The sequence below is a fragment of the Gymnodraco acuticeps genome, unplaced genomic scaffold, assembly GCF_902827175.1.
Source record: "Gymnodraco acuticeps unplaced genomic scaffold, fGymAcu1.1, whole genome shotgun sequence".
Classification (NCBI taxonomy): domain Eukaryota; kingdom Metazoa; phylum Chordata; class Actinopteri; order Perciformes; family Bathydraconidae; genus Gymnodraco; species Gymnodraco acuticeps.
The window spans coordinates 785,213-809,523 of record NW_022991995.1 but is presented as its reverse complement, the minus strand read 5'-3'; the positions used below and the strand labels follow the sequence as shown (position 1 = coordinate 809,523).

The 24,311-nt window shown below is 39.5% G+C and overlaps 1 protein-coding gene across 1 annotated transcript; it reads right to left on the bottom strand.

Annotated features, from left to right (window-relative positions):
- Nucleotides 1–4,340: 4,340 nt before the first annotated feature.
- On the bottom strand, nt 4,341–9,793 carry LOC117536386. The gene is made up of 7 exons (XM_034201228.1): nt 9,730–9,793; nt 8,642–8,686; nt 8,495–8,542; nt 7,281–8,354; nt 6,990–7,145; nt 6,656–6,748; nt 4,341–5,336 (listed from the first exon to the last, which is right to left on the bottom strand). Exons 4-7 carry the CDS (start codon nt 7,968–7,970, stop codon nt 5,028–5,030), a joined length of 1,248 nt encoding a protein of 415 aa, XP_034057119.1. The 5' UTR covers nt 7,971–8,354; nt 8,495–8,542; nt 8,642–8,686; nt 9,730–9,793; the 3' UTR covers nt 4,341–5,027.
- Nucleotides 9,794–24,311: the final 14,518 nt, after the last annotated feature.

The window sequence follows — 24,311 nt, the reverse complement described above, 5'->3', positions numbered from 1 at the left end:
GAGGCCTCAAAAAGGCGGTTATGTCATAGCCATAGAATATGTCTGGTCATGTCCTTTTTTACACAAACATGGGAAGGTGTGTCTTATGCCATAGCCAATAGAATATGTCCAGTCCTTACATCAGTGGCCATGCCCAGTTATTTTCATTGGTTGGTATGGAGTAGGTGTTTTGGGGGTTTCTGTCCTGTTTTTTGAGCATAAAGAGACTGGCTTTTTGGAGGGAGCGAGAGAGAGGGGGGTTTCCCCTGGTATACTCTCTCCCGGTAGGCTCTGTCCTTCAGAACTGGGTTAATAGCTCTCGGTAAAGGTTCTCTCAAACTTGGTAAATATCTCTTGATTTTCTTTGTTGAAAGCTGAGTGAATTACTTTGTGAATGAGTGGAATGAATTGAGATGTGTATGTGACTATTAGTAACCGCCACCTGTGAGGACCTTCCTCCGAATTCATGCAGATAGGAATGGGTTTTTGAATGTTATTCCCGCCATCTGTGTCGGAAAACGTGTATGAATATTAGTAACCGCCACCTGTGAGGACCTTCCTCCGAATTCATGTGAAAATGAAAGTTTGAATGTGCTTTTTATTATCACCCGTCATTTATGAGGAAATGCCTCTAAAATCTATCGGGAGTTTTAGAAATCACAACTGAATTGGACAGTTGAAATTACAATTTTGGTAATAAATGTAAGACTGTAAATTAAAGTTAGACATTTGAACATGATCACAGCATCATTTTGTTTAGTATGATTATAATGTTGTAAAGAGAGAAGGTAAAAACCCTGTATAAGTTTGGACCTATTTTTCTTCAAATAAACTGATCCCACCTTTTGGACTGGGACAACTTAAAAGACATCTGTGCTCTCCTCTCCTGCTTCAAAGGTAAGATTGCACAGTGCCACACTCACACTTAGGTAGGGTCATACCTCATTACTGATATCAAAATCCTTCGGGATCACTTAAACAGATTTAAGAGAGTTGTCTGAATTGAAACAGCAGTTAATTGAACCTGGTTTTCGGGGAGTTAATAGAGGTGAGATCTTGCTGACGTTGGTGGATCTGAGCCAAGCGGTAAACTTACATAGACTCAATAACTTCGGTCAGGTCAATTAGTAGGTCAGAATAATTTCCCGGAATAAATTATCAGGACCTCACCTACTCTAAACACTATGTATGTTGCAAACTCTTTGTTCAAAACGAATTGGCCATCGGAATGTGTGTGTCCCAACCCCCCCTGTGATCTCTCTTCTCCAGCAGTCTGGTTTGTGTTCGCATATGCTGTCGCCGTTCCTGTTGTTTCTATCGCGCATTTCCGGTATGAAAGGGTCTGTGCCGGATATATCAAACATTTAATAAAAGTGAAAAACAATTAACAAGACTTAACGTATTAATAATAATTAATTATATTTATTCCGTTTGGATGTACGATTTTTTACTTTGTTTAGAGCAGTGATCTTCTCTTCCTCTCTGCAGCAGAGAGCTAAGCGCTGTCAGACCGGACCTAACCCTAACCCTGAAAAGTATTATCATCTGAAAGTAAAATTAATCATTATGTTATTAGTATTAAATACATATAAGTATTTTTACAACTTGTATTTAGAAATACTCCGTTGTAATTATTGATGCATAAATGTGTTCATCCATTCAATGTGGCATCTGCTATAATGTGGCATCTGCTATAATTGACAGCTCTGATCACCTAATGATAAATGCGCCACACCTAATCGCCGGCCATTCAGCCACAGCTCCCTCTATGCAAATCAAACTGTAGACGGTGTGAAAGCGCCTATTGTTTTAAATAATGGTCGGAATGTGAGCCAGAGAACTCTAAACACAAATGTTCAATCAATAAAGTAACATCTTATCTTAATATCTTCATATTAATAATAATAATAAATCATACAGTATGTGTCCAAAAGGGAGCAGGAGGAAGCAAACACAAAAATATACAAAAAATATACTGCATATTAAAGCAAACGATTGTAAAGGTAAAAGTATGAGCATAACAAATAAAGAAGTGTAAACATTTACATTATAATTATGATTATATATATATATATAAAGACTATATATTATTGAATTACAAGATTAGATATACTTTATTTGATCTCAAATATTGATGTTTCTTTGTTATACTGTAGTAGCCTGTGAAAACCATAACAAATATTTGTTCAAATGTTCTTCAAAATTGAAGTACTGAAAGTCCATGAAAACTTGTCTTAATGTATTTGTGAATGAAGCGCCATCTAATGGTTAAATCCTGAAATAGAAAATCTGGCAACGCCCTCTTGGAAAATAGTGGGAGGGCTTAACATTCCCTGGGATCCGTTGGGTCTTTGGCAGGAAGCTGTTGGCTGGAGTTCTAGAGTGCTACATCTGTACTGCTGCTGTTTGCGCACAGTTTCCCTTTCCAAAAATATATTGAGTGAATACAAAATAAAAATATCAGGCCGGGATATTAGACTGGGAAGTTCCACTGCTCTCTCTACCCTCCCTCCATCCCTCCACGTCTCCTGCACAGCGGTGCGGACATCGGCAGTCACTTCAGGTAGCCGCACCTCCCACTTTCCTGTCACTTCAGACAGACAGGTAGCAGCACCTCCCACCTTACAGTCCCTTCAGACAGACAGGTAGCAGCACCTCCCACCTTGCAGTCCCTTCAGACAGACAGGTAGCAGCACCTCCCACTTTACAGTCCCTTCAGACAGACAGGTAGCAGCACCTCCCACCTTACAGTCCCTTCAGACAGACAGGTAGCAGCACCTCCCACTTCACTGTCCCTTCAGACAGACAGGTAGCAGCACCTCCCACTTCACTGTCCCTTCAGACAGACAGGTAGCAGCACCTCCCACTGTACTGTCCCTTCAGACAGACATGTAGCAGCACCTCCCACCTTACAGTTCCTTCAGACAGACAGGTAGCAGCACCTCCCACCTTACAGTCCCTTCAGACAGACAGGTAGCAGCACCTCCCACCTTACTGTCACTTCAGACAGACATGTAGCAGCACCTCCCACTTTACTGTCCCATGTTATGCTGGCTTTTCTTGGCTTGTTTGAAGCTGAGTGGTGATGAACAAATTACTAAACTGCCAGTGCCTCTAGTTTACAGCTAATTAGCCGAAAGACAAAAACAAATATAGCCTAGTTAACTAAGGTAGGCTACTAGCTAATTGATAAGTTAGCTCAAGGTTTAGCTAAGGCAATTCATCATGGGCATATGGCTAATGTACTTTACTTAAGGGTAGACACTAAAGGTGAATACAGTAAAATGTGTATCTAATAACGTCATCACAATTACCATATTGATATGCAAATTAGGTGTTAACTACTACACTAGAAAGTACTGTCTAATTTCTTATCTTATCTTAATTAGAATGGGCTAATTTGCATGCAGTTACCAAGGCATTGCAGGTTAAAAGGATAAAACTAAAAACAAACAAAAAAACATATTACCTCACAACTTCCCCAGATAGTTACTTACGTCAAGTCAGTATTTTCCCTTGAAATGTTTAAATGCAGATTATCTTTAAATCTATTGTTAAATTCAGACAGGTAATAAAATGAACACCATTTATATGTATTTTTTGGAAGTGTTCTTTCCATTAGATCAGGGGTGGGGAACCTTTTTCCTCTGGAGGGCCATTTAAATGTTTTCAACATCCTCCGAGGGCCGTACAAATTATTGACCTCTGCTTAAAACAAACTAAAATCACAGCCGATTACTTTGGCCTTTCTTTCATGCTGTGCAAAGAAAAAGCAACCTCTAAATCCAGATATCTCACCATGACTCGCGCATGCATGCACGTGCACAGTGTGGCATGACCACCCACACAGAAAGATATGGACACAAGATGTGTGCAAATGTATTTAGTTTCCTATCCATGTGAACATGATTTAAGTGGGGGGGGGGGACCTAACCTCCTCTCCGGGGGGAAGATTTGTTTTTAAATGTTGCAGTTAAAAGCATCAATCTGGTGCACTTTGAGAGCAACATTAGGAGTTCTATGGATACATCTCTCAACACGATATGAAACAGAACTGCAAACAGATTTTTTTCTTTATGGATATTTTACAAATCACTCCCCTTTAAAACTGTATTCTTCTTTTACCCGTCCTATATAATTGTATACCTGTTAACTTTTTTCTCTTATTATTTTACAACTAATGATCATATAAAGATGTGCCTTTACCTCACTGGTTGGAGAAAAAGCTTCTTATATTCGATAGCATAGCTTGCTAACCAGATGCTAATAACAACAAAGTAATTGACTGTATGATCAGTATGACAGATGAACAGATCGCCACTGAGCTTACAACTAAAGACACAGCCACACACACACTCAAAGAAATAACTCATTGGATTAACTCAATTTTATTGTTGGCAGGTTTTCCATCCAATAAATATATGTGGCACAAACTCAAACTAATGGCATCCATGCAGTATAATGTAAATGAGTTAGTCCAACTCAAATTTTTCAAATAGAGTTTAAGTAAAATGATAACATTACCTTTATGAATTTAGATAATGCTAGTCCACCTAAATCCTATTTAATTAATTGAAAATGAAATAATGAGGTTAAATATAATTTAATAAAAATGTGTTACACATGATAGAAAACATGGTTTAGTTTTTTTTATTTTTAAATTCACATTATTCAAAACAATCCTCCATTCAATAGTGTTTTAAAATGAATGAATTCACACTGAAAGATGAAAAACATTTCTGAAAGATAATACCATTTTTAAAATGGCAGAGAAATGGAACTCCTATAATTAACTTACAAATCTCCCTTTGCCAAATACAATGAATACAATATAACAGGGGTATGCACTGCTCTTCTAACAGGACAATAACACATAACATGAAGAGTGCACTGCAAACACCAACATATGGAAATAGTGTTACAGTGTGTTGAAACAAACAAATACAGAAAAGCACAAATGATTGATATAACTGCTCAATCTGCTCTGATTAGGAAACTCGTGAATAAAATGACAACAATGAACTCATGAGTCACTTCTTTTTCACATTTCAATCGAACAACTTGATCTTCAGACTTTCGATTTTACCATTCAGCTTGTGCCCATCCAGATTCATCACTACCTTCTGCATGAACTCGAAGGTGTGTTTGAGGTTGTCCGGAAAGCTCAAATCCAGGGCATAAATAAGTCCCAATAGCATGACAAACCCCACAATCACGCTGCCCAAGTTGTCCATGACTATATTGCCTTCGATGACAATTCCCACGTCCTCTTGCTGCCCATCCACATCTCTTTGAAGTGTGTATATGCCCATGACTGTGTTTGCCATGTCCCTCTTGGCATCTTCAGAGGCAGTGGCCTGAACAAAGACACAAGCATACAACACATGTGTTAACTAAAACCTGAATTACTACATTTTATAGAAGCAGATTTACTTATGTGGCTCTCCTCATTGATCAAAACAGTTTTAGACTAACCCTCTGGTATCACTCAAATGTACTACCCAATCTGGCCACTCAGGATAAAAATGTCCACTTTCAAAAACTTGAATGATAAAATGATATGATAACAATATTATATTTAAATATTTTTCCCCCACACTTTTTGGGAAGTGTGGGAACATTTTTTAAATGGACAATTAGGGTAATTTGTACACAGTGTATTCGAGACCGATTAGAAAAATTGAAATTCCAAAAAGTATCTAGAAAAAACACAAAATCATTATAGCCAAATCTGATGTGAAAAATTACCAATTTGGACAAAAATGTCCTGAGTGATACCAGAGAAGGTTAGGACCTCCAACACAGAACTAAATTAAGCTTGTAAGAAAATGTTTACATAAATAAATTATAAAGATATATTCCTGTATGTTCTGTTTGATTATCAACTTTATCTTATTTATTAATTCAGGTATTATTTGTTTACGTCCCTACTTAATAATGTAATTTGTTGTTATTCCTGTAGTTAATTATGCATTTACCTACTTATTTCGATATGTATTTGATTATTTATTATTTAATAATTTATTTCCTTGATTTATGTGATTATGTAATTATTCCTTTAACAATTTAGTAATTGCTGCATTCACATACCTTTTTAAACATGAATCTATTGATTAATATATTTCTGTATTTCAGCATTTATTTATTATTTTATTTATGTATTTATTCAATTATTTATAAGTTCTTACATATGTATTCATGTCCATATTTATTTATTCATTTATAGATGTATTTATATATAAATGTAAATATTTATTTCAGCATTCATTTATTATTTGTATTTATTTCCAGATATATTCATGTTTTAATTCACATTTGTATTTATCAATTGTATTCCTATGTTAATTTATAGATGTATTTATATCTGTATAAATGTATTAATTCACTTTTTTCTATATTTATTTTAACACTTGCCCGATGAAATTACTTCTGTATCTATTTATTATTATTTTTTTATTTCTGTATTTATTCATTCTTACATATATTCATTCCTATATTAATGTATACATTTATTTATTTCTGCATGTATTTATGATATGTGATAAGATATTTAGATGTAAGCAGGGATAGGGTTGTGTGCCATAGAATTTTCTTCTTATAAATGTAAGTAATGGTGGTTATAATTGTGGGTAACACTGTTAACCACTACATTGAAAACATATTGTGATAAACATACCTGATACTCCTTAAAAAAAGAGTCTGGATCCTCGTTGAGGTAGATCGCGATGCTTCGCAGGATGCACCCCCTCTTGATGTGGATGTTTTCAAACTAAAGCAGGGGCGATAAATCAAAGACAATTAAGCACAATGCATGTGCAACAGAGCAGGTCTACAAAGTAGAGGGCTGTATCTGTCGTGTGTTTCCCTAAGCAGGACTCCTTACCCCTACATTTCCACAATAAGCTATTGCCTTAAAACACTATAAAAGCAGACAATTTCTTAAATGTGTTCATATGAGCATGGACAAAAACAATACAGTGAAAAACGAGGTTCTCTGCATTTATACTAACCAAATCTGATATTGCAAGGGCTTCCTTGATTTTGTGGCCCTTTAGTCCTCCTTTGATCTTGAAGATCTTCAAGAGCTTGTCTGAGAAGTGGTCCAGCTGCCACATGAACTTTGATTGAAGTGGTGATGTTGTGATCCTCAAAAACTCCGCATTCACCTTAAAAATATTATTAACAAGCACAATACAACCAATTGTTACTTGTTTATTAGAATCACAACCATGCAAGGATGTAGACATGAATCACAAAGGATAATAATAAAAGACTGTCAACAAATACAAATATTTACTTACTTCACTCTGCTGAAACAGAGCAGGCCATCTGCATTTGAAGTCCCCTATCAAAGGCCTTTGCTCCACAATCTCAAGGCGTCTGTGAGAGAAGGTTTTTTCCATTTTTGCTTTTATCACCACTTCATTGTCACGCTTTTTCAGTTCTGACAATAAGGCAATTCTCTCGTTCTCCAAGCTTTCTGTGGTTTCGCCTTTTGGGTGCAGAGGAATGTAGTTTATTTCAGCTTTTCTTGTTTTTTTTATGTTTGCTGCAGCTTTGCCTTGGCCTGTTTTCTTGTGCTTTAAGGAGTTCACAAGGATTTCAGGATGTCCAAGACGGCCAAGCTTTGTACGATAGTTTTGCATTTTGTACTTAAGAGACTGTTTCCACCCCCCAAATCCTATCTTGGATCCTAGCTGCCCCAAACAAGGGTGGGCCCTCGTCAACGCTGCAGCTACCTCTTCACACTGATAGTCTTTTGGATATTTTGTGAATTTGATCATTTCTTGGGCTAGGCCATCAAGAATGACTCCTTTCAGCTTTAGGCCAGGCTGGAAGTATGTACCAGTTGTCTCAAACTCTGCATTCTGTAGATGAAGCTCAAATTCAGCCTCGTAGGTGAGCTTAGGAACCACAAAAACTGTGGGCCAGGATAACAATTGTGAGGCCTGAGCTTCAGGGGATGGATGCGGGGTTGACGTATACACCATATCATCACTGCAGCATGAGGCTATTGATGATGCAGGGATTAGAGACTCTGAGCTTCCAGTAATTGAGGTCTTATCAAATGAGTCAACTGTGTACTAAGTGATGGAGGGCTCAATATTTGACAATATAGGAGAGTAAATTACTTTCAGTGTGCTTTTATCCTGAATTTCAGACACTGATGTAAGATTCATGAACTCGTTAAAGTCAACATCCATGTATTGCAGACGGAAGTCCTCTTTCAATTGAAGAGATGTCTTGACAAATGTGTGCAGTTCTTCAACTGTTGCTGGGATTCCCGAATCCAGGGTCAGTTTTCTAGAGTCAGACTGGTCGGCAAAGATGATGCGCAGAAGCGCCCGACCTGCCGTTATGGAACACCTTTTAATCTAGAGCGGAAACAAGGTGAAATAATAACAAGAAAGAAACACATTAGGATTATATCAAAGATGAACATAAAAATGTTTTTACAGTTTAACTGCCCCTTAAATGTGCATGTGTCTGCTGGAAATGTTTTAACAACAAATACCTGCTAGCTAGTTCCAAACTGCAGTGTTTGCACTGCCACATGCATAACCTGAAAAAGAGAATAAATAGAATTAGCAATTGACACTGAACAACTGACAATGTCACAGATCAGCTTGTGCAAGTATTGTGAAAGTAGCCGTGTACTTACCATAAATAAGAGGTTTCCCCAAGGTGCTTGTTAATGCTGATCAAACTGCAAAAGACAACAAATATATTTTAGAGGTGTGATTAAAATGCTTATATATTTGAATTTTCACAGAAAACACATAATTGCCTAAGATTGCACAACCCAAAAAACGTTTCTGCACAACTCTGGGTGCCTGCTTGTGAGTGAAGTAACCCATACAAGATTCACATATATATTATCTCATTATTTATATTAAATATTTGGCAGTAAAAAACTAAACTCAACTGAACTCCTACAGAAACGAGTGGCTCCGCCTGTCCTCCTCTGCCTGCCTGCACTAAGGCCAGGAGAGAGATGGACAGACCTGCTGAGCTTTATGATAGAAAATAGCAGCCCTTGCTGGGCTGCATGCAGGCTCTGCCTCCTATACTGTTACCTCATTCACTTGAATTACTCTTTGCATTTTTTGGTTGAATTTAAACTGAATTTCGGTGTACTGTGTTCAATGACAATAACGTTAAATCGAATGTAATATAATCTAATGATCTCCATTATCCAGTATCCAATGCTAACCGTATCTAGCAAGCTAGCTAACAAACCAGTTATTTGGCTAGCTAGCTTGCCTCATGCACTTTAATTACTCTTTGCATTTTTTGGTTGAATTTAAACTGAATTTCGGTGTACTGTGTTCAATGACAATAACATTAAATCGAATGTAATATAATCTAATGATCTCCATTATCCAGTATCCAATGCTAACCGTATCTAGCAAGCTAGCTAACAAACCAGTTATCTGGCTAGCTAGCTTGCCGCTTTACCTCATGCACTTTAATTACTCGTTGCATTTTTTGGTTGAACTTAAACTGAATTTCGGTGTACTGTGTTCAATGACAATAACGTTAAATCTAATGTAATATAATCTAATGATCTCTACTATCCAGTATTCAATGCTAACCATATCTAGCAAGCTAGCTAGCTTGCTGTTTAGACCCAACTAAAAACGGAGCAAAATATAACATGGTGGTTTCAAATATTCTTGTCGATATTATGAAAAGGCATTACTTGGAAACAGGGAACATTCTAAACTACTAGAAAAAACAAATACTTACCAAATAATAGACTTTCCACCGTCAGTTTCCCCAGTCAGTTTCCACAGTCAGTGTTAGACAAAAGGCGGCAAATGACAGAACCGATGTTGCGCATACAAAGGGGCTGTGCAAAGGGGCGGTCCCCAATGAAAACAATTCATTTTGAGTTGCTCTGTCTTAAATACATTTAATAAGTGAATTGATTAATGTAATTTGTGTTACACTAATGAACTATACTTAGGTTTATTTCTTAAATAAAAATATTTAAGTAAAGTGAAACCATTTTTAATGTGTCAAGTCTAAGAAGGGCTTGAATCATTTTTTTGAGTGCAAACTGCGGCATGTGTACGGCTCCTTATCTGAAGTGCCAGAGCTGCGTTCTGGTGCTCTCCGTTACGTGAAGAGCAGCTGATTTGAAAAGAGAAAGTGGAGAGACGGCTGAGTGACCGCAGTGCAGAATCGCTGTATAGTTTAAATCTCTTAACAATGTTGTCCATTTTAGACAAAGTCTTATTATATTTACAGCCCTTAATAGCGTTAATTTTCTGGGCTCAATATGTGTCTTGGCTGTTTTCGTTGTGATCGCTAAATTCACATTGTTTATAATATTATCACCGTTCCAAGCAAACGAGGGCTTTTGTTTTGAATTCACTTCCGCGAGTTTCGCCCCGCCCCTCGCTCCAATGACCATTAGACCATTTAGTAAGGTAAAACAACAAAAGCAAAAAGGCCTCTCAGACGCTCTTCCGCTAAGTTGTGTAATAAAGAAAAACAAATGGACCGTAGATACACGGATTAGGGCAGTGGTCTCAAACTTTTTCTGTCAGGCCCCCCCTTTGGAGAAAAAAAAAAGTCGGGCCCCCCCAACACAAGTCAGGCTCAGTGGCGGCGCCAGAGATTTCTTTTGGGGGTGCTGTGGGGTAGCTTGACGTTTCATAGAGGGTGCTCAAACATTTAGGGTTTCCCATTAATGTACCGGTCGCTACAGTGGAATTTTCTACTGCAACACTCCCCACACGCATATACACAACTGTTACAATGAAGGCTCGATAATCAGCTCACGGCATATAGGTGTAAGCAGGGGTCAAGTGCTATTTTTATAGGTGGTGTGTGGATCTCACATAGGGGGGTCCAGGGGCAAGCTCCCCCGGGAAGATTTATTTTTAAATATTGAAGTTAAATGAATCAATCTGGTGCACTTTGAGAGCAACATGAAGAGATCTATGGATACCTCTCTCAACACCCATTTGAAACAGAACTGTAAACAGATTTACTTTTTCTTTATGGATATTTTAAAAATCACCCTTTTAAACTTTATTCATATAGTATTTCATTCCTGTTTTTCATTTATTCTCTTATTTTTTTATAACTATAATGATCATATAAATGTGTGCCTCGGAAGTAATTGTTTACATTAATTTAGCTCACTGAGTCTCTCAGTCTGACAGGAGAGGACTCTCCTCCACTTTGTTGTTGAAAAAACTCCTTATATCCATTAGCGTAGCTCGCTAGCACCAGAAGCTAACAACAACGATCTCCGGTACCGGTGCGCTCTCTCTCTCGCGCACACAACATGGGCTCCACACACACACACACACACACACACACACACACACACACACACACACACACACACACACACACACACACACACACACACACACACACACACACACACACACACACACACACACACACACACACACACACACACACACACACACACACACACACACACACACACACACCACACACACACACACCACACACACACACACACACACACACACACACACACACACACACACACACACACACACACACACACACACACACACACACACACACACACACACACACACACACACACACACACACACACACACACACAATATTATTTTTTGAATCAATAATTTTTCAAATTATGATCTTTTTTTTATTACCATTTTTCCTCCTGGTCTCTCGCGCCCCCCCTGGCATTCCTCTGCACCCCCCAGGGGGGGCGCGACCCCCACTTTGAGAACCACTGGATTAGGGTGACGCCATCTGGTCACAACTGTAAATATTTGACCATGTTTTGTGCAAATGAAGAACTCTCACAGGTTCAGAACCTTTTTCCTTAAGTGAGACTCTTTTCTTTTCTAACTTTATGGGTATTTGACTTTATATTAAATACATCACAATACAATAGTGCAGAACTTCTAGTTTTTTTCTAGCTCTATCCCTGATCATTTTCAGAGCCTGAAGGCTCTATGCGGACTATCTTCTGGTTCTCCTCTGGATCTATCCACTATCTCTTGTCTCTGACCAGTGAATTACACTTGTGTTACTGGAGCAGGTAAAGCATACAACAGATACTTTCAGCATTATCGGAGCACGCAGTGGAAGCTTGGATGAAACACAGCGGACTTCTAAACAATGAACACCCGCAACTTGGAAGAAATAAAGTTGGGTTTTATGCGTTCTAATATTGCAATGCAAACCCATGATGTAATGACAGTAATTCAGAATAATTGAGTCATTGAATGCTCATTTCAGTAGATTTAATCAAACAAAACATAAACATATTGGACATGGCCTCAAGACTGTAACCTCTTCACAATCTGTTGAAATAGTCAATTACTAGCCTTATCTCACACATTGCTATTTGAATCTCTAATATGTGGATGACAGTTGAACTGCATGATGTAACATTTATGCCATCTGCTGGAAAGAAGACGTATCGCTCTGTTGGCGTTGTTTAGACAACAAAAACAGAATGAAGCTCTCATTTCATCAATAATCTTTGAGTACAGACACCATCCTGCAGAGAGCACACAGCCCAACAGCACGTTGTTGGTCGAGCATCACTTTACAAAACGTTTGCATTAAGAAACTAAGACTAACTGGTCCCTTGTAAAGGTGAGTCCACCTTAAATGAGCAGTGGGTGATCAGCAGGTGAAAGGCAGGACACGGGAACTTGGTCCTGAGGAGATGTAACGATTATTAAACAAGAAATAGTCTCAAGGGGTCGAAGAAATGAACATTTGTGATTATTAGCGAATCGGTTGCAGGTGAGTGAAAACAGGCCTAGGGAGTAACGTATTACATGTAACGGCATTAGGATACAAAATAGACTAATGTATTCCCTTAACAACACACTTGGTCTTTTTAAAGGATTACGCCATTTAAATCTTTTGTCACAAACTTTAAAGATCTATTTTTCCTCTCCTGTGTGGATTCTCATGTGCAACTTTACATTTCCACCATGTGAAAAAGCTTTCTTACAGACTGTACAGCTGAATGGTTTCTCTCCTGTGTGGATTCTCATGTGTATCTTTAAATATCCACTCTGTGGAAAAGCTTTCTTACAGACTGAGCAGGTGAATGGTTTCTCTCTTGTGTGGATTCTCATGTGTGTCTTTAAACTTCCACTCTGTGGAAAAGCTTTCTTACAGACTGAGCAGGTGAATGGTTTCTCTCCTGTGTGGACTCTCATGTGTATCTTTAAACTTTCACTATGTGAAAAAGCTTTCTTACAGACTGTACAGCTGAATGGTTTCTCTCCTGTGTGGATTCGCATGTGTATCTTTAAATATCCACTCTGTGGAAAAGCTTTCTTACAGACTGAGCAGCTGAATGGTTTCTCTCCTGTGTGGATTCTCATGTGTGTCTTTAAATTTCCACTCAGTAAAAAAGATTTATTACAGACTGAGCAGATGAATGGTTTCTCTCCTGTGTGGACTCTCATGTGTGTCTTTAATTGTCCACTCCATGGAAAAGCTTTCTTGCAGACTGAGCAGGTGAATGTTTTCTCTCCTGTGTGGACTCTCATGTGTGTCTTTAAATGTCTCCACTGTGGAAAAGCTTTCTTACAGACTGAGCAGCTGAATTGTTTCTTTTCAGCACTACGTTGTGGATCACTGACAGATTCATGTCTATTTTTCATTGATTTTGAGCCTGAGGCAGGTTCTCTGGTGTCTTTCCAATCAGCAATATCTTCAGTGTCAGGTTCAGAAGAGTCTCCAGTGTCAGGTCCAGAAGAGTCTCCAGTGTCGTCCTCAGTCTTTGGTTGTAAACTGCTCTTTGGATCTGAGTTCCTGGCTGGTTCTGGTCCTCGACAGTCATCTCCATCAGCTTCTGTTTCGATGTGTTCAGTTTGTCTTTGATGAGGCTGAGAGGACTGAGGTTTCTCTTCATCATCTTCACTCTTCACAGGGTCAGGAGTGAAAGTGGACTTGGTGACATCAGCCTCCTCCAGCTCCTGAAGCTGCTCTCCCTCCTGTTCCTGCTTAATGTGTGGGGGGGGCTCTGGGTCCTCCTGGTCCAGACTGGTGCTGCACTCCTGCTGGTCAGGGAGAAGCTCTTCTTTAACCACCACCAGCTGCTGGACGTCTGCAGGAAACAGGAAACACAGTCAGAACAAACTGTTAAGTGTTAGCATTTAAAAACCTCATCACCATTACAAGGGGAGACATTTTGCAGCCCTAATTAATGCCTTTGTTTTTATATTTTCACATTATCTTTCTTAGTCCCACCTATTGTGTATTTCTGTTGGCTCAAGTCACCTCATGTAGCCCAGCCCCTTTCCACTTCCAGTTCAAAATGTAAAAGGTTTATTCTTCTGGCGTAGCACTAGCCGCAATGTAAACAAGGAATTGTATTTGGGATTGTTCACAGATACACTACGCCTACAGTATAGAATGAAAATACTCTGTTACAAATTAAAATCCTGCATTCAAACCTTATTTAAGTAAAAGTATGCAAGTATTAACATAACATTTGACGGCTGCCTGCTGACCTGCTAAATTACATCACATTGTATTTAGCTGACGCTTTTATCCAAAGCGACTTACAATAAGTACATTCGACCAGGAAGACACAACCTTGAAGAAAACAGAATCATAAAGTACATCAGGTTTCATAGAGCCAAACATTTCAAGTGCTACTCAACTGGCTTTAGATAAGCCAGCCCTTTATTAGTATATAAGTGCTTTGTTAGCAATTCTATCGCTCGAAGTGGAGTCGAAAGAGATGAGTTTTCAGTCTGCGCCGGAAGGTGTGTAAGCTTTCTGCTGTCCTGATGTCAATGGGGAGCTCATTCCAACATTTTGGAGCCAGGATAGCAAACCCACGTGTTTTTTGCTGTTGGGAACTTGGGTCCTCCTCGCAGTGCGGGTGCAGCGAGTCGCTTGGCTGATGCAGAGCGTAGTGCACGCGCTGGGGTGTACAGTTTAACCATGTCGTGGATGTAGGAAGGGCCAGATCCATTCGCAGCATGGTATGCAAGTACCAGTGTCTTGAAGTGGATTCTAGCAGTTACCGGAAGCCAGTGAAGGGAGCGGAGGAGCGGAGTGGTGTGGGAACATTTAGGAAGGTTGAAGACCAGACGAGGCGCTGCATTCTGGATGAGCTGCAGAGGTCGGATGGCACATGCAGGTAGACCAGCCAGGAGGGAGTTGCAGTAGTCTAGGCGTGAGATGATGAGAGCTTGGACCAGAACCTGCGTCGCTTTCTGGGTCAGCTGGAGACGCATCCTCCTGATGTTGTAAAGCGTGTATCTGCAGCAACGGGTTGTAGCTGCGATGTTTGCAGTGAAGGACATGTTGTTATCTAGGATCACACCCAGATTCCTTGCAGTCTAAGTCGGGGAAACAACAGAGGTGCCGATGTTGATTGTCAGGTCAAGAGTGGGACAATCTTTTCCCGGAAGGTTCAAATATGTGTGTTTTTTTATATACAGTACCAGTCAAAAGTTTGGACACCTTCTCATTCAATGTTTTTTGTTTATTTTAATTTGTTTCTACTTTGTAGATGAACACTGAAGACATCACAACTATGAAAGAACACATATGGAATTATCTAGTTAATAAAAAAGTGTTAAAAAAAATCAAGAAAATGATTTTTATTTTAGATTCTTCAAAGTAGCACCTTTTGCCTTGATGACAGCTTTGCTCACTCTGGGCTTCTCTCAGTCAGCTTCATGAGGTCGTCACCTGGAATGGTTTTCTATTAACACGTGTGCCTTGTCAAGAGTCAATGTGTGGAATGACTTGCCTTCTGAATGTGTTTGAGACCATCAGTTGTGTTGTGCAGAGGTAGAGTTAGTGCACAGTGGAAAGCCCTATTTGACTGCTGTTGTAATCCATATTATAGCAAGAACCACTCAACTCAGTAAAGAGAAGCGACCGTCCATCATCACTTTAAGAAATGAAGAACAGTCGATCCGGAACATTTCAAGAACTTTGAATGTATCCTCAAGTGCAGTCGCAAAAACCATGGAACGCTATGATGAGACTGGCTCTCATGAGGACCCCCCCGGGAAAGGAAGAGCAAGAGTTACCTCTGCTCAGAGGATAAACACATCAGAGTTACCAGCCTCAGAAACCGCAAATTAAAGCACCTCAGATTAGAGCCCACATAAATGATCACAGAGCTCAAGTAGCAGACAATCTCAACATCCACTGTTCAGAGGAGACTGCGTGAATCAGGCCTTCAAGGTCCAATTTCTGCAAAGAACCACTACTGAGGATGAACAACAAGAAGAAGAGAATTGTTTGGGCCAAGAAACACAAGGATTGGACATTAGACAGTGGAAATCTGTACTTTGGTCTGATGGGTCCAAATGAGAGATTTTTGGTTCCAACCTCCGTGTCTTTGTGAGACGCAGAGAAGGTGAGCGGATGGTTTCTGAATGAGTGGTTCCCACCGTGAAGCATGGAGGATGGGTTGAGATGGTGGGGGGGGGGCTTTACTGGTGTCACTGTTGGTGATTTATTCAGAGTTCAAGTCACCCTTAACCAGCATGGCTACCACAGCATTCTGCAGTAGCCAGCAAAATATAAATCATATTCTGGATTTGTTAACACTTTTTTGTTAACTAGATAATTCCAGTTAAAGGTGGGGTAGGTAAGTTTGAGAAACCGGCTCGAGATACACTTTTTGTTATATTCCATGGAATGCTCTTAATAGTGGAGCAGATAAGTGTGATTTTTTGGCAGAATCGTTCAAATGGTGATACAAGCATGACATTTGGTAGGAACGTTCCTTTAGGATCACTCTGCAAGAAAAAAGTGCTAGCCACGTGGATTTTCAACATGGCGGCCATTTTTTCCAAGATGGCCGCCAGGGTATGAAAAAAACAACTTTTAACCATAGAAATCGCCAGAGATGTCGGATTTATTTCATCTTGGTGTCGATTTATAGGTTTTTTACCTTGCTAGAGCTGATTCGTGAGTGTATTGATCGATTTCTTGAACCAATAAATCAATTTTAGGACTTGTGTAACAATAAAGAAGTCAAATGACAACTATTGTGCAGGCTTCGAATACAAGTAAATTGGTTCTCGTTATAGACGGGGAAGGTTAGAATTGCCCCTCCAAAGGACTGCTAATGCCGGGGGGGCAAAGAGGATGAGCTCTCTTTGCCTACTAAATGCCCCAAATGGCAAGCGAAACAAAGCCTCTGGCAGTCAAGCTCCAACCCTAGCCTTCTCGTGGCGGGGGTGTATCCACAAATAGTGGTGGTGCGAAAGGCGAGTCTCTGGCGCCTGAAAACCAGACAGCTCTGGGCAGATGAAGCTCATTAGCCAGGTAAAGGCAATTGTCAGTTTCTTTAGTGTTTAGTGTTTAGTCTTTAGTGTTTAGTGTTTAGTCTTTAGTCTTTAGTCTTTAGTGTTTAGTGTTTAGTGTTTAGTCTTTAGTGTTTAGTGTTTAGTCTTTAGTGTTTAGTGTTTAGTGTTTAGTGTTTAGTCTTTAGTGTTTAGTGTTTGTCCATTGCAGCAGCTGTGTGTCGGTGCTGCGCGTGGCGGTAGATTTGAATTACACCGGGCAGCAGCACACTGTGAACTGTCAGGAAGACTCGGGTCTAACTCATGGTCTAACTAACCTTATTTAACAGAAAATAAAATGGCAACAGGGCTTGGGAGCAGTGTTCGCACTCGCGTTAACCGAATACCCCCCGTCAGCGCGAGTGAGTGATGAATTATGCACTCGACGGATAATAATGAATTATGACGGAAATGTTACGATCCTGTCCATCAAAATGACTGACAACGAAAAAGTCTAAAGCCACCACTGCTTGGGAGAAAGAAACGATGTGATATTTGGGCCCATTTTCGCTACAATGAGGCGGAGAAAAAAAGCGAATGCATTGTTTTATCAGAAGGGAAGCAATGTGGCCAAAACACAGGTAAAAACACCACAAACCTGAGCAGATCCTCTCTGCAAATCTGCTTAATCATTCAACCGTGATTTTCATCAAATAAGGACAATATATAATCTTATATATACTAAAATGACAAATTATTGGTTTTGGCTAGTTTGACTGAAATGTTCTATATAATCTGATGACTAAAAAAGACTCAACAGTTTTCATTGACAAAAAGTAGACTAAAATAATTAGTTTTCTTTGACTAAAATAAGACTAAAATGCTCAGACTTTTAGTCGACTAAATCTTGACTAAATAAAAACAGGATGAAGGTGACTAAATATGACTAAAACTAAAAAGAAAATTTAACACAGGACTAAGACTAAAACTAAATAAAAAAATAGCTGACGAAATTAACACTACTGTATGCGTTGCGCCCGGGTGTAACTTTTACGCCAAGTATGGAGCAGGCGTAATTCGGAAAGACAGACTAATATCCATAGTAACGTAAAACAGGCAAGAAGGATAATAACGATGGCAGGGCGTCTTGTTTACATGTTTAACAATGCAAGGGCATTAAGAAGAGAACAAACCCACAGGACATCTATTCAGTGAACTGATAGAGGTTTCGTTTCGGCAGACAAGCCCTTTTTGATTTAATCGAGGAGATCTCCCCTCAACTCCAGCACGGATCAGACCGAAACGCTGCGTTCTCCCCAACCTTGCAAGTGCTGATTGCGGTCAGATTCTACGCGAACGGGGCCTTTCAAAATACTGTGGGAGACATGATTGATGTTCATCGCACAACTGCATGTTGGGCTATAAGACAAGTTTCATTGGCCCTCCAGCACCGCCTTAGGAACTATATTCACCTACCCACACAAGAAGAAGCAGCTAAATCCAGACAAGATATTTTGGTAAAATCAGGTATACCTGGTATTGTCGGATGCATCGACGGTACTCATGTTCGCATTCAAGCCCCCTCTGAACATGAGCATTTGTATGTTAATAGAAAGGGTTACCATTCTATTAATGTTCAAATTGTGTGCAACTCGGACATGGGCATTGTCGACCTCGTTGCAAGATGGCCTAGGTCGACCCATGATGCTCGATTCCTGAGAGAGAGCGCCCTTCAACGGGAATTTGAGGCAGGGAGAGTGAATGGTCTTCTTCTCGGAGACAGTGGATATCCTCTGAAGCGATGGCTAATGACACCTGTCATCGCAGAGAGAACTGCACAAGAGCCCCGCTATAACGACAAGCATACACAAAGGAGGAACATTGTAGAGCGCTGCATTGGAGTGCTCAAACGTAGGTTAGTAAGTCATTTTTATAATATATAAAAGGCCAGCCTTTTAATGTAGATATAGGCTAAATTGTTTTTTGCTTTTTTGTGTAGGTTTCACTGCCTCCACAGTGAAATGCGAATGCACCCTGAGCGCGTCTGCGTGATCATTGCTGCCACTGCGGTGCTGCACAACATCTGGGTGAAAAAGAGAATCCCCCTTCAAGGAGAATTGGCACTGGAGGCGGATGAGAACCCTGTGGCTCCTGCTGGCCTCCGTGAAGATATCGGTGGACGACTTACCCGCAATCATATAATAAACAACCTATAGACCTATATATTTGTAATATGAACGCTGTTTTTTGCAATTGCATTTCAATAAGCTCCCTTTGTGACCACATATTTTCATTAGGCCTATTTTATTCAAAGAACACAAGAACATTAAATAACAACATTTTGGAGAACTATTAACATGAAATTGAGATAAAAAAACAAGTACAACATGATTACAGAACGGTGAACACATTGTCTTCTTCAGTGATTAGTAGCGGATTCTTAAGAATTATTATTTGGAGTCTCAATTTCTCCATCTCAATTTGTTCGTGTTCCACTCTCAATTTGACGGTCTCCACCTCCACACGAACAATTTCTTTCTCCGTCAGTTCCCGCTGTAGCTCTGACAAATCCCTCTTTCTCTTTCGGGGTGTGGCCATTTGGGATTCCCCTTGAGTCATCGCTGACGCTGTGGGTGTGTGACTTCCCTCTTCTCTGCGGTCCTCTGAGTCTGTAAAATGGCAAGTTACTGTCAGTTATTGTCAGTTGCTATCAACTGCTGCGATTGCTAATTGTTATCTTGCTAGCCGTGATGTCTCACGGGGGTTATATGTATATAGATAATGTAGGGTGATGTTACTCTATTAATGACTTACCACTAGCGACAGCTGACACGTCTGCGTCAACCTCTTCAAATGTTGAGGTGAGTTGTCGATCCCATTCAACCCGGTGAAAGTGGGGGAATCCTCTCCAAAAATAGCAATAATGATTTCGCTGTATGGAGAGGTTTTTGGAGCAGGGCCTCCGCCGGTCGGAGGGTTTTTGAGAACCGATGCATCCTTTTTGGCTCTGGATAGTAGGTCCTTCCACTTTTTCCTACACTCTTCCACCGTCCGTATCCCTCCATCACCCAAGTCATTTATCGCACCAGTGATTGACTTCCAGGCTGCGAGTTTGTGTTTGTTTGTCATGGTATTATTACATTTGGCAGTTAGCGAGTTTTTATGCTCTGCATATATTTCAATTAATGTTCTAATCTCTCTATCAGTAAAATTGTTTTTTCTCTTCTTTCCGTTATCCATATTCGTTATTCAATTCTTAGCTTGCTCTGAATGGAGGAGTTCGAGTGTTAAATTATATAGACGTGTGTTGCTTGGCAACAATTACTGTTTTGCGTGTATTCACATGGACGCGCATCTTAACCAGTTAAGCCCGAAGGTCCCCCCAGTGGACCCCTCCCACAGTTTTTTTTTTCTCACATGTCTCAGGGCTTCTTAACATTTATGAAACTATTAATGTTTCATACCCTTTTAAAGGTAAGAAACTCCGCTAACTGACAATAAGAACAATTGTTAGCTAGAAAAAACACAAGAGTAATACCAAGCCTTTGAATTAGCATTGAGCGAAAAAATGCTAACTAATGCTAACGCTTTTTTACACACAACACACGGTAGAAATGCCCTTATTACTATCTTAACTGCACAAACAAGATATACGATTTAAAGCTGAGACTCCACAGATTCCACACATGTAATGTCATCACTGTCCGACCTCGAATTCCTGGAGCTATCAGCCAGAAAAGAGAAAGTAAACAACATCCGGTTCCAAAAATATTACAATAATTACGTCTTACCTTTTTTGATTTGTGATCAAAAGTTGTGTTCAACGGAATAAAAACGCATCTCAAGGTTAATCCAATGTCTTTGTGTCACGTATAATTTTTTACTGATAATCAATCATCATATTTATGGCAATATACTCGGTATAAAGTATTGCCGTCCAGGCTTGCACTTTCAGATATGCTTCGTTTGCTTCTCTATTACGTCCGCTATGGTAATGTTTACGTAGATTTGGGAACTGCCCATCGATTCTATTGGTTCTGATGGTTAAGAAAAAGGTGTAAATCACACGAATCGACCAATGGGTTCCAGAGATATGGTCCTGCGCAAATTATAAAGAATGGCAGCCAACTTAAGTACATTACGCAGCCCACTTCATTTATTGTTTACAGCGTAAAGAAGCAGGAAATGCAGCAGGACCCAGAGCGCACAGAGCACAGAGCGGACAGCAGATAACGGAATTGCAGTTTTATTGCTTATAGATTATCAGAACATTTCAAAGGGGACACAGCCCCATTGGATATTAATCTATGGATTAACTATATCATCGTTTTTATCGTTTGAATGCCATTGAAGACCAGTTTAGACCAGTCAACGAGGAAGGTAAGTCATTGTTAGCCTCGCGCATTAGCGCTAGCGCCATTTGTTTTGATGTACGTTTTTGTTGATAACGTCGCGAGTTTGTATCTTTCAGTGTTGGGCTGTTCAGGTGGGCACCGTTAGATTCTGTGTCTCCTTGCGATCATAAACAATGTGTTGGATGTGCTGCTAGGATAAGTAATAAGGGAGCGAGGAGTGATTTTCGGTGCTGTAATAGGTTAGCATTTTTCGCTCGGGGCTAATTCAGAGGCTCACTGTAAGAGTAGGCCTATGTTTTATTTTTTTTTATTTTTTATTTTTTTTCACAACAGTTGTATTTGGATGGAATGAATACCTATAGTGATAATTCAAAGTAATAAAATGATTTTTACAGTGAAAAAGTTCAAATGGAACCGATGGTTCCCAAATTACCCAGAGGTGAGTCCGCTTAGACTTTATTTTTCTAAATCTCTCTAAAAAGGTCAAATTTCACTTATTTTGCATTAATCTTGATACAGGGTACTTATTATATGTTATAGTTTGGATTCCTAAAGCTTTTAGTCTACTAACCCATCATGCAAGGGTGGTTTTCACGATAAGTAAAGTTTTTTTTTTAGGTGGACATTAGAATTTACATGTTTTTACTATGTTCCATCTGAATTTACTTTAAAATAAAAACATCTATATTGATTCTGACACTTCTACATCCAACTCACAGATGTAACCTTGCTTTGAGAAGAATAATTATGAATTTACCCCTTTTAGAAGTGAATATATATCATTTGTTGTGTTAGTGGCATTTTCGAGCCTGAAACCTGAAAAACAGGCTCAGGGCTTAACTGGTTAAGACCAGGCGCAAATACGCCAGAGACTAGTCAGGCTTGGTGCACTCAGTGTACATTCGAATCACTAAGTCGGACGTAGCTAAGCCCGACGTTAGAGTTAAGCCCTACTTTTTTACGCCCAGCTGGTGCACTCCACTCCTAGTGCCCACATGCATGGGTCATATTTAAATCAGTACATTAAATGGCATATTATTCTATGCATGTATTTTTATAAATATATTTATTTTGGTAGGTTTGCTCTTCCGTAATACATTTTAATCATTATAATAAAGTACATGTGTCTAATAATACTTACATACTTTTACTTCAATAAGATATGAATGCAGTACTTTAACTGGTAATGGAGTATTTTCACAGTGTGGTGTTTGTACTTTTACTTCAGGATCTGCTACCTGCAGCAAGTGCTGATAAAGGGTCTAAAGTGTTATTAATGTGATAATAAAGTGCTACTGAAGAGTGTAAAGTGTTAATGAAGGGTAAAGGGAACAGACCTGCTCTGTGTATCCGAAGCTGAGGCTGTAAAACAGCGTCCAGTAGCTTCTGGAGTCTCTTCTTCTCCTCTTTGGAAAGAAACAGCTCCTCCTCGAGCTCTGCTATTGTTTGTTCAAACAGAGCAAATATCTCTTCATTAGCAGCAGTGAGTCGCTGCTTCTTCAACGACAGCAGCATTTGGACTTTACTCATGTTTCCTAGATCACCTTTTCCTGCAGACTCCGTTAAACACACCGTTTCTCTCTGCATCAAACTCTCAATCTGACTAGTGTTGCTAACGTGTTTCCAGCTAGCATGCTAAGCTAGCTCCTGTAGTCCGAGGTAAACGCTCCAGAAGAAAGAGCACACAGTCCATTCGGAGGTTTATCCAGACACACAGATGATGGATCAGTAGAGCTGGAGCTCACACACACGTTCTCAGGAACACACAGAGAGAGAGAGAACCGTAGCGAGGAGACGCCACGAGGATCCAGGTTCTTCTTCTTCTTCGTCCTCGTCGTCTTCTTCTTCTTCTTCTTCTTCTCTCGTATTTTGGCGGATTGCAAACAGCTTTAAGGTGCATACCGCCACCTACTGTACAAGAGAGTGTATCACCATATCATCCTATCACCACTTGTGGAATTATACCATTGTGTTGTTTACGTTGTTTTAAATTCTTCCAATCAATCCTGTTCCACTCAAATACTTGAGAATGGCCTTCCTGCCTCTCTTACCCCCTCACCTTCTGTTCCCAGTATCCCCATCCACTCCCTTCCAGCAATAATAATTAAACAAAATGCCTCTTGAGGGCATGAAGTGACAACAACTTTCAACATGCCTCCATTAAAGCCCATTGTAATGTCAGGCTGATATTTCCTCACGGCAGCAGCCGCACACCTTTAGTTAAACTGCCAAAAAGGCCACATTATTAATTAACCATCAGACTACATTAATATTTGAATAGTAAAACAATAAAAGCAATGATTGATAACACTTTACTTTATTCAACATAAAACCAAATGAACCTTAATAAGATATGGATATTAAGAAGGCCTTCAAAAGTGATACTGATGTATTGATGAAAGGCCGGCATTTTTTACCTTTGCTTCCCAAATAATGTAGAATCTCGCAAATATGCAAAAAACAACATAGTATAGTATTTGGAATATATGCAAAAAAAGACATACTGTAGCATAGCATGTCCAAACTTCGCACAAAAACAGCATAATACAGTACGTTGAATGCAGGCAAAAAAAACAAAATACTTTAGTCTGTCAGAATTATGAAAAACAACATATATGTCCAAGAAATATGATGAAAATATGTAAAAACAAAAACGACAAAAAAACACGTTGTTGGTTCTTTGATCAAATATTTCGTCAACAGAATCATAAAGCTGGAC